The sequence below is a fragment of the Cornus florida genome, unplaced genomic scaffold, assembly GCF_030987335.1.
Source record: "Cornus florida cultivar Cherokee Brave unplaced genomic scaffold, ASM3098733v1 CherokeeBrave_3.0.0_Hap2_Chr01, whole genome shotgun sequence".
NCBI lineage: Eukaryota > Viridiplantae > Streptophyta > Magnoliopsida > Cornales > Cornaceae > Cornus > Cornus florida.
The window spans coordinates 91676154-91687204 of record NW_026775571.1 but is presented as its reverse complement, the minus strand read 5'-3'; the positions used below and the strand labels follow the sequence as shown (position 1 = coordinate 91687204).

General features: G+C 34.6%; 1 protein-coding gene across 3 annotated transcripts; it reads right to left on the bottom strand.

Moving 5' to 3' along the window:
- On the bottom strand, positions 1 to 9901 carry LOC132306357 (bifunctional riboflavin kinase/FMN phosphatase). 3 transcript variants are annotated; one of them, XM_059803733.1, is made up of 12 exons: positions 9695 to 9901; positions 8662 to 8730; positions 6602 to 6734; positions 5946 to 6132; positions 4907 to 5037; positions 4739 to 4808; positions 4558 to 4623; positions 1258 to 1412; positions 1079 to 1174; positions 614 to 765; positions 447 to 530; positions 1 to 369 (listed from the first exon to the last, which is right to left on the bottom strand). In XM_059803733.1, exons 3-12 carry the CDS (start codon positions 6687 to 6689, stop codon positions 211 to 213), a joined length of 1188 nt encoding a protein of 395 aa, XP_059659716.1. In that variant the 5' UTR covers positions 6690 to 6734; positions 8662 to 8730; positions 9695 to 9901; the 3' UTR covers positions 1 to 210. The 3 variants fall into 3 exon arrangements, with proteins under 3 accessions (XP_059659716.1, XP_059659708.1, XP_059659724.1); XM_059803725.1 differs by having other exon boundaries at positions 8662 to 8727; XM_059803741.1 differs by lacking the exon at positions 5946 to 6132 and having other exon boundaries at positions 4907 to 5020; positions 8662 to 8727; positions 9695 to 9900.
- Positions 9902 to 11051: the final 1150 nt, after the last annotated feature.

Below are 11051 nucleotides of genomic sequence, written 5' to 3'. Positions count from 1 at the left end.
TGAACAAACTATGTTCCTTGGCTTGTATTGATAATAAATAAAATTGACGACAATTGTTGTCCTCAATTATTTTGAGAATATAACTCAACATACAAGATTGTTCACACCTTCCAAGTTTGTTCACACCCAGCCTGAGTTTCGGAACTTACATTAGATACCGAAAAGCTGGAAGAATATTACTGTCACTATCATTTTCTTAATGAAAATGGATTATACAGGTTGTGAATGATTTTTATCTCCATGCAAAGAGCTTTTCAGGTATGGGTCATCCCTGTACTTCGAGTACAACGGAAGTTCAAGGGCTCTTTCTGAAATTTTCCCGTCCTCGTGAATCTTCTCTATCAGGCTTTCAAGGGATGGGAAATTTGCCTATAACATTCCAAGCCGAATTTCATAAGAAAGACCAAGATAATTTGATAACAATACTAGTCAATGGTTAATCGTACCTCAGCCCGAATGTAGCCAACAATAGCAAGACGCAATTCCTCGCCATAAAAATCCTCATCAAAGTCATGCAGCAACCACGGTTCCTGAAATTATAGACGACAACATTTAAGAATCAAAATATAAAATTGACTCGCAAAGTTACCAAATAATTCCACACCGCACTCACTATGGTCTTCTCGGTGTTGTTGAAATATGGATTCCAACCAATACTCATGACCATTTTGTAAACACCTCGTGTAGATAATTGACACCAACCAAAATACACCCCGGATGGGTGTTCCGAAAGGAATTCTGCATAGCCTTCTGCGGATAAATTAGCTGAAAGGAAAATAGTAATCCAGTTAGAACAGGATGAATGAAACTAAGAACAAGAAAATGAAAGATGGGCAGAACTCAAATTCTGCCAGATCCGACCAGCCAAAGTTAAGATCCCAAGGTCGCATCACAAACAACAAAACCACAACCTATGAGCTAAACTAATAGTTTAACAAATTAAACATGCAGATATTGACTTAGGCATGCCATGGCTGAAAAAGCATCGTAATTTTTATGCCAATAGCATGAAAAGGCCAATGATCTATTCATCAGAATTCCAGCTTGTTAAAACAAAGGAAACTAAGTAATTTGTCACCTGTAGGGATTCCAAGAACCTTTGAGCCACGACCAAATCCTTTTATAACAGGACCGCCAATGTACCAAGGTTCTATTGGTAAAGTACCCTCTATCCCTGCAATTATAAAGCAATAATTTCGATGAAATTTCTGATACAACCACCAAAATAAAATATTGTTCACAGTGATAGAGGTGTACAATCTTCAAACGGAGGTAGGCCCCACATTTCAGGGCGCAAATCAAGAAGAGAATTGATCACTTCATCAGCTGAAGTGTAAAGATGGGACTGTTTTGGGAGAGAAGGAACAGCAACCACTTCAATTCCAGCAGCCTTGCCAGCCATAACACCTGGTCTGCCAAAGCACAAAATTTCCCAACTTTAAAGAATTGAAACAGTGTTCTCTTTGTATCAAATACAAAAAAACATCATACCAGTTCCATGTCTGATAGGTCAAAAAAAATAAAGACTTGATCGAATTGTCAAAAAAGCAGAACTTCAAAAGAAAATGCAACAGTTACTAGTAGTAAATGCAACAATTACCTAAAAAGATATGAAGCTTAGTAGAAGTAATCCAGAATCCTACTTAAGGGTTTCTCTCAATTTAATCCAGAGTTCAAGCCAATAGCATTAAGAAGTTGGTAAAACATGCATGAGGTAAAAATAAGGGAGGCATCATTGCTGGGTTATTGCAACTGTAAATTTCACCCAATTGAGGGTACGGTTAAGGTTTTATACACAATGGAGTTGCATGACCTTAAAACTTATAGAGGCAACTTGGCTTTGTCCTATGGAAAATTGTTGAAACATTTTCTAAATTCAGAGTATATAGAACTAGAACCGTAAGAGAATAACAAATAATTAGAGCTTTAGTTACTCTCATGTTAAGTGGAATTAAATTTTGGGACCATTTTCTACTCTCATCTTGTTTTTGTACAAACACGAACAGCTAGTCATAACTATATTTACTCCTTAATTGTCCACTAGTCCCTAAAACTTTGAATAATAACATTAGGGAAACAGCAGACTTGCCTCAAATGAGCGCTCCCTTAGACCCTTGACTGCATATATATATATATATATGCAGTGCATAAATGTTTTGTCTCACAACTTGTATAGATGCTGAATTTGGATTGTTAACCCCATGAATTTGCTTAAATGTAACCAACACAACTTTTTGAGATTTATGGTATTGTTAAGTTGAACTTGAAAATTTTAGTTTGATCTGTCTTTAAGGGAGAATACAAATTTTAACTAAATAACTAAGTTCTGATAAAATGTAAAAAAACCACCCAAAATCCTAGGTAAGGGATTCTCAAATTAATATTTATCCTAAACAGCTCATTCACTCTGAGATCAGAGAAAACCACAAGCTGCCATTATTGAAATGAAAGGTTTAATACTTATCAAAAAAATATTGAAATGAGAGGTTAAACAATGTCTACTATATCAAGCACTGTTGGATTTCTTCTTCTTCTTTTTCCTAGTTGAATATCACACACCCACTTTGTCACTATGGAAACTTGAACCCTTGACCTTCGACTTTGAAAAATGAGGAAATACCAAGTAAGCTACAGACCTATAAAGCGCAGACACGCACTGGGCGTGTAACGTACCCGTGTCGGACACAGACACGTGTGTCGGAGGGCCGAACACGCGTCTGACACCTTGTAACCGTATCCTGTTTTTAATTTTTTAAAACTGGCAGAAGATACGCCGGAGACACGCCAGCGACACGGGATAGGACACGGCGACCAAATCTTTTAGATTTTTTTTTGAAAAAAAGAAAAGAAAGAAGAGGAGAGGATGATATATCAATATATCATTATATCTACATGGATGTGTATATATATTCAGCTCTATATAATAGACAGAAAAAAGTTCATAAATGAAATAAAGTATAAATTGATACAATACAAATAAATTTACAGATCTATTTGCCAGTATCATGTTCTTCTATACCAGCTTTGTCCGATCTGAAAGTTTGGGCAGAGGAGAATATAAACAAAAAAAGATGAAAGAAGTTGAAGAGATGAAAGAAGACAAAAGACAGAAGACAGAGAGACACCCCCGGAAAATGAAATGAAAATAGAGGGCGGTGATAAGATTTGCACTACAATCTGTATTGCAATCTTATCTTCTGTGACCACTTGTTTGGTCATGAGGCTAACCGTAACCCTTTTGGATATAAGATTTGTACTTGAAAGAAATTTGGGCACATGGGCTATATGATGGGCCATTGTATATATATATTTTATAATATGAAATATTAAGTGGGTCAAATTTAAATGGTTTATGAATAATATTTTTATATATAATAAATTATATTATTATTTTATTGTTGTATCCTTGCCGTGTCCGTGTCCGTGTCCGTGTCCGTGTCCTATTTTTTTTGAGACTTGACGTATCGCAATGTCCATGTCGTATCATACCCGTGTTCGTGTCGGTGCTACCTAGCTACAGACCTTGGTGGCAAGCACTGTAGGATTTAAGAATTATCAGGACTTCAAAATTTGTACACATAATTACCGTGGCTTAAAAGGCTGGGGTTTCTGAGAACATGTATTGAATGTGACAAAAAAATGTACTTCGGAATTCATATTTATAGGTGTGTAATATAAGACTGCATTGACATTATTCTAAATAGTAATAGCTCAATGGCAATTGTATGCATTCCGATGACCAATCAATATTCACGCAAGAATAATTAAAAGAGTACCCTATTGTATTCAGATAAACAAGATGTTCAAAGATCTTTGGTTTTACTAAGAATAAAGGTGAAACATACAACCATTTTAGCAAAATTCACACTAACATATTGATTATTGAAACTAAAACAACCTATTTTAAGCATAAATATCAGTTAAGTATCAAATTGAAACATTAGATTCTCTTACAAGCTGATTCACATCTCTCAGTCTCTGTAAAAGTTTTGGATTATACAATTTGAGATTGGACGTTTATTATTGAATGGGACAACAAACAAATATCTTACAGCTACAACAAATAAAAATGATATTTAAAATTAAAATAGCCACCATAAACAACTCATTAGTATATGAATTTTTCAGCAGCAATAAACCAAACTCTATATATGTAAAGGATACCTAAGATAGTTGTCCTTCGTGTTCACTAAGAGAAATATATTAACTACCCAAAAAAAAAAAAAAAAAAAAAACCAAAAGATCTAAATATTCTCACAAGAATCGTGCTTTCCCAAAGCTAGAATGTCTCAAGATATCTTGATTAAGCATCCATGTAATTTTGAAAAAATAGTTCATAGTCAAATAGAAGCATAATAAAATGGCAGCATCTAAGGTTTTCACATCATCAGCTACTTCTCACTTATTTCTTCCACACAAGTTAATTAAGGTTCTCTTTACTTAACTTCGTAAGACAGAAATGGTTAAAAAACAGATCATTCAACATTGGGATACTAGCTTTGGCCAGGATGCTTAAATTAAAGAGATTCAGTGCCATAATGAATTCAAGTCACTTACAGTGAATCTTCAACGATGAGGCAGTTGGAAGGCTCAAGGTTTAGCCTTTTAGCTGCTTCAAGAAATCTTTAACAGTAAAACTCACTAGGTTAGAATTTAATAACAACCTCAATTCAGATCATTTTCAAACAAAACCCATCAATAAAGAAGTTCAGATCAAACTTGATGTGTTGCATCTCACATTTCAGGAGATGGCTTTCCGGCTTTAACTTCGTCACCACCAATAATGACAGAGAAGGATTCTTTCCAGCCTAAAAGTGAAACACAAATCACAATATGCTTGATGCATGCCATTCTGCCATTTACTTACGAGGACACGAAGAACATAATTTAAGGATTCCAAACTAACCTGGATGACAAGATATTTTGGCTTCAATATTTACCCTTGGAGAGTTTGAAGCCAATGCCATAGGCACTCCGTGGCCCTTTAGATGTTTAATTAACCGGTTCGCACCTGGAAGGGCTTTAATATTGCACCATCTATGATGTTAATTTTATAACAACATTTAGAAAAATGCAACACAAGTTATAAACCATAAATTCAAAATCTGGGAGTCTAAATACGAACAGCAATACAAATTATACACACAGACACACATGTAATATATTTAGCTTTAAGAAACATGAAAAATGCTAGCAACACCTGTACGGTCTACTTTAACTTCTATTCAAGCTCCCCATAGAGAAGCTTCAGCAGAAAAATGTAGCACAAAAAGCACAGTAACATAATATAGAGAACACTAACCATGAGAGAACACAGTGGTACTAAAGATTGAAGCGACCATTTATGTGTTAGAATGAAAGTGGTACTAAACCACAGTTAGAATGGATGTGAACGCTAAATGACTATTCTGGTTGCACCTAAAATATGTCAGTTCTATTCAAAAATACAAAACCTTTTACTAGTTTGTCTTGGGAATCTCCATCTCAAATAAACCATTGAAAAAATAAGATTAAGCATTCTGATTATTTTCTCTCACCTCCTAGGGCTCTCTTTGCATCCACCATGATTGGAAGCAATTTTTCCAGTTCAGATTAGACACTTGCCCAAATCCCAATTCCTCTATTGTAGATAGGATGTGATAGAAGTTGGTTATTGGCTTTGGTACACGTGGAAATCTCCTAAGTTCTAGCAATCAATAGTGATATGATTTTGGAATAAACAAGTGAACTTGTATTATAAAAAGTAAAAAATCATGCCCATTCAGAAAACTGCATCCTCATGACTGCTTATTCTGGGGGAATGTTGCATAATTAACTGTCTATGTGCATCTCTTTGTAAAGGTGAGTAGAGATTTCCTTCGAAAAATTGAGTTATACGCATCTTTTAGTTAGAAACATTTGACCGATATAGATAATGAAATACATAAAAAGTGAAGGTCAATTACTGATCAGAGAGCATTGTGGTGATTTCTGTACTTAATTCATCTGTTGACAAGGGAAGCCCATAATCTTCCACAATTGCAGCTGCAGCTTCCAAAGGTGTCTTCCCTACAATTCTATGAGCTCTTCTCCCATCCCATTGCTTCCCAAACTTACTCAAATAAACTCTTAAAACATCACTCACAATGCCATCTGTCAATAAATTGAAATGAAGTTATGGCCGGATAAGGACAAGCACCAAAAACAAAGCGGGCAAGATATCAGATAGCTGTTTGATCTGATGAAAGAATTGAATACCGAGGAATGGTTGAACCCAAATGGAATTATAAGAAGCACGGGTCATTTATATGTTGAACATGCAGCTCAAATACATAGATCGAAATCTTTCATAAAAGTAACTCCATATATGGAAGAAGACTTATATGAATTGGGAAATAGTCATCTTTATGATAAGGAGAGAAAACCTTGGTAGACTAGTCAATCATGAGTAACTACATAGGGCAAGTAACATTACATTTCTGCTTCCCGATCAAGAGAAATACACTCATAGAACATCAAAATCTAGGTCGGTAACAGCAATAATCTTTGCAGTAACAATTATATGCATGAAAAATACGAATAAGCATTCACAATAAAAAATATGAAAAGACCACAAACCCACCTGTATTAAGAAGTGTACCATCCAAATCAAGGATGACACATGACACTAACTTCCTTATAGGCATTGCCATCGACTTTGTAATGAACATAAAGAAGTATCAATTAGAAACCATGCTCCAACTTAGAAGATATATCTGAAATAGGAACGCAAATTGATTGAATCAGTGATGCGAATGTCAATATAAGAATATAACAACACGACCTCAAAAGTTGAATACAATTTAGTGCGGCAATTCAGTGTAAAGCTTCAGCTCCATTTCCACTTACTCTATAATTAATAGTTTATTGATAATAGCTGCAATTGGGAAACTAATTATGAGTATAATAATTTTATGGGTTTGATGGTAATATTAAAAAATATTTTATACTGTTAAATGACGTGTCATTCAGAAATAAACAAGGATCATGTCTTGAGTGAACTGGTACAAAGGTCCTCAAATAATTTTAAAAAGGTACGAATAAAGCACTCTTTTTCTTTCTTTTTTTTCCTATTTTTCGGGCATTTGGCTAAATTGTAAAAACAATTGTCTGGCTGAGGCGTTTAATTAAACGGTAGATGGGCATTCTCAGGGGCTTTACATTTGTGCGTATAACAGGGCCGGCCCTAAGATTCCAAATGTTTTGAGAGGCCCTAGGCGAAATTTCAAATGTGAGGCCCTTAACTTTCACACGCGCAAAAAAAATTATAAGTGCACAGAATTTTCACACGATGTTTTCAAATTCTATAGCTAATATAGTTGTGCGCCTTTTCATTGTACATAAGACAACTAACTAATAACTATAAATTTATCACCACCAACAAATACTTGTTCGTCTGTACAATGTGCATAAGACAACTAACTAATAACTATAAATCTATCACCACCAATAAATAATTGTGCACATGTGCAGTGTGCTTAAGACAATTAACTAATAACTATAAATTTTTATCACCACCAAGAAATAATTGAGTGTCTGTGCAGCTTACATAAGACAACTAACTAATAACTATAAATCTATCACCACCAATAAATAATTGTGCACCTATGCAGTGTGCATAAGACAGGTAGGTAACTAATAACAATAAATTTATCAATTAAAGAGTGCGAAATTTTCACAGGCACAAAAAATTTATAAGAATGAGGAATTTTCATTAATATGAGATGACAAGAACTTAAAATACATTAATGTTGAAAACACACAAAAGAAAACCTAGTCTTGGTGCTTTAAAAAGAGCACGATCCAGTTTACATCAAAAAATTAAAAGAAAATATTTCACACAACTTGGTCACAAAAATCAAAATTCAACTTTATATCAAAGTAAATGTGATCGCTTTGCATTTTGACTTTTAAGCTTGTCGCTAAGATTTTCCGGTCATTAACTCCTTTATTTGCCAAATGAGTTTGTTGTTCGTCATATTTAAACAACTTACAACAAAAGCAATAGACTTTGTCCAAAGAACTTGAATAGAAGACATCTCCTATCATGTTTTTCACCGTTTGACAAGTGTCGAATGTAATATGCAGAAGAAAAATGTCTATTTTTTGAATCCTTAGGAAAATCTTCAAGTTTAGCATATCTTGGAGGACTTTCAACAACAAAATCTGTCAATTTTTTTTCAATGTTTTTCCAATTTCCTGGATCATTAATGTTCAAAGGAACATTATCATTCTCATTCATATGTTCTTCATTTACCAAATCTTCATGTTCATTCACATTTTCTTCATTTTGATTCTCATTACTACGATCTTCATTCATTAAATCTTCATGTTCATTGAGATTTTTTTCATTTGCATTCGCATTCATATGTTCTTCATTCACTAAATCTTCAACTAAACTCTTTGTTTGTGTATTGCTCCTAAAAGACTTATGAATATCTCCTTTTTCGGATTGAATCAATTCTTCTTCTTCTTCTCTCTCTCTCTCTCTCTCTCTCTCTTTTTCATGCCCAGATTCAAATTTTCTTGTAGACATAATGAAATCTCTTGAAATCTAAATAACAAGAACCATAATCAACAAAAAAACTAGACTTCAAAAAAATAATAGTAATAATTTGCTTTGTTTAAAGAAAATATATTTACCTCAATATGCAATGATTTGATTCAAGTTCAAGGCAAATAACCTCACGAGATCCTAAGAAGAGTGTCCTGCTAGCATGTGAACGAAGATCACAATTAACTTAACACGGATGGAGAATCAAACAGAAACAATAATAACTAAGCATTGCTGATCATACAATAAATATAATAAAAATAATAATAATAAAATAAATAAATAAAAAAAAATCTAAAATCAAGCAGTTTGGTCGAATGATCTAATGGCTCGAGTTTTCACTGGAGCTTTCTGTGTGTTTTTGTGTGTGTTTTTTTAGGAGCCAATCAAGGATGAGAAATCAACTTTAGTCGCAGTGATTAATTGATCATTGCTACAGCAGACCTGTGCAAATTAATAGAAAAAATCATTAACTTTTGTTTTGTTAAAGCCTGCTCTTGATTTCCATGTGTTTGTACATTCTGATGGCAAGTGCTTTGAGCCTTAACTGAAATTCTAGCTGAGCCAACTTCAAATAACATCAATAATGGTGGTATGTATCTTCATATAAAAAAAAATAAAATAAAAAACCCTTAATTTGGCACTTTTAAGTATGAGCATAATTTAGAGATCGAAAAAGTTAATTACTACCTCAACCCACTAGAAGGGATCCTTAATTTTCGTAGGATTGAATGTGAAAATGCAAAAAATTATGAGGAAAAGGGGTATGCTTGCTGCTGTTGTGAGATTGGAGTGGACTTAGGGAGATGAAAAAAAAAAAAAAAAAAAAAAGGATCGATTCATGCAAAACGAGAGAGAGAGAGAGAATGGATATACCTTGTCACGGTGTCACCTAACGTGTGTGTACACATATATATATATATATAACAAAGAGATGTGGTACCATACAGAAAAATTCGAGCAAGTAAAATATTCGAAGACCATATAGAGAATCGAATATTCTGTTAATTAGCAACCAGTAGGTAAATGCACAGAACTAGAAAAGAAAGTGCCGATAATCGCCCTTCACAAATCCACAGAACCAGAAAAAGAAAGAGAGAGAGAGAAAATAGAGAATCTTACCAGTGTCGTTGCCGATAATCGCCGGTCGTTGTAGATGAGAGAGAAAGAGAACGAGCATCGGTTGAAAGTGTGAAGAGGATTTGGTGGAATGAGTTTAATTGCAAAACTCACTCACTCCCTTCTTTGTATTTGGAGGCTGAGAAACCCAAGCTACAATGTGTTGTCGTTACCAATAACAGATTGTCCATCACCTCCAACAATCAAATTTTCTTTCTTTTTTATATTATATTATTTTATTTTAAAAAATATGGGACTGGAGTACCGTGATCACAATAAATTATTAGACGGTCCAGAATCATTGACATGGGTCATGGGTAGACCAATTCAATTAAGATTTTTTTATTGAGAAAATAATTCCACAATAAGAGAAATGATTATATGATCTAGGTCCATAAATGTTTGTTGATCCGTTAAAAAAATGACTTTATAACAATATATTATAAATAAATTTTAATAATAGTATGAATTTAACTGATACTTAACATGTCAAATGGACATGTACCATTCCATAATAATGTATTAATATATTATAATATGGTTTGAGTTGAAATGATCTATCAATCATTAATTTTAGGATTAATTATAACGACAGCCTTTGATGTTTGCCGTATTGACAAACATGTATAAGTTGGCCATTTTTTGAACACTTACACCCCCTGTCAAAAATTTAAGCCAAACAAGCCCTTAAAATCTGTGAAAAGACAAGATTGCCCTTAATAAAATATCAATTATTAATCTAAAATATTAAAAAATTATATAACATAATTACCCTTTTAAAATACGGAGTAATAAGTTTCTCTCTCTACCCTCTGCTCCCAAAAAAAAACCCAAAATTTTTTGTTCTTCACCAATCCTCCTATGCGTAGTCCAAGCAATCTTGTCTATACACACACACCATTCCGTCTTTGTCAAGCTCTTCACCAATCCTCCCGAATTGGTACACAATTGAATTCAGACGAATTTATCAGACTCATTGGTGTTGCATTTGGGGAACTAAAACCCTAATTCGGTATGGTAGTGGGTGTGGTGGTACTGTGAAGGTCAAGTTTGAGTCTTCGAAATGGTGGTGGGGTTAGGTGTGGTGGGGTTGTGGAATGGGGATGGTGGTGGGTGTGGCGGGGCTGTGATGTGGTGGTGGTGAGGTTGTAAAGTGTTGGTGGCGGGGTTGTAAAGTGGTGGCGGGGCTGTGATTTGGTGGTGGCGGGGCTATGATGTGGTGGTGGCGGGGTTGTAAAGTGGTGGTGGCGGGTGTGGCAAGGTTGTGGAGTGGTGGCGGGGCTGTCAGGTGGTGGTGGTGGGGTTGTGATGTGGTGGTGGTGGGTGTCGGTGTGGCGGTGCTGTGAAGATGAGAGGGTAT

What these genes read in the sequence shown, in the direction of transcription:
- LOC132306357 (XM_059803733.1), bottom strand. Translation starts at nt 6,689, where the DNA reads ATGTTCATTACAAAGTCGATGGCAATGCCTATAAGGAAGTTAGTGTCA. An exon ending in CTCATCGTTGAAGATTCACT is followed by an intron (nt 1,413 to 4,557) that starts GTAAGTGACTTG and finishes GTGCTTTGGCAG; the next exon opens with ACCAGGTGTTATGGCTGGCA. An exon ending in TTGGCTACATTCGGGCTGAG is followed by an intron (nt 370 to 446) that starts GTACGATTAACC and finishes GGAATGTTATAG; the next exon opens with GCAAATTTCCCATCCCTTGA.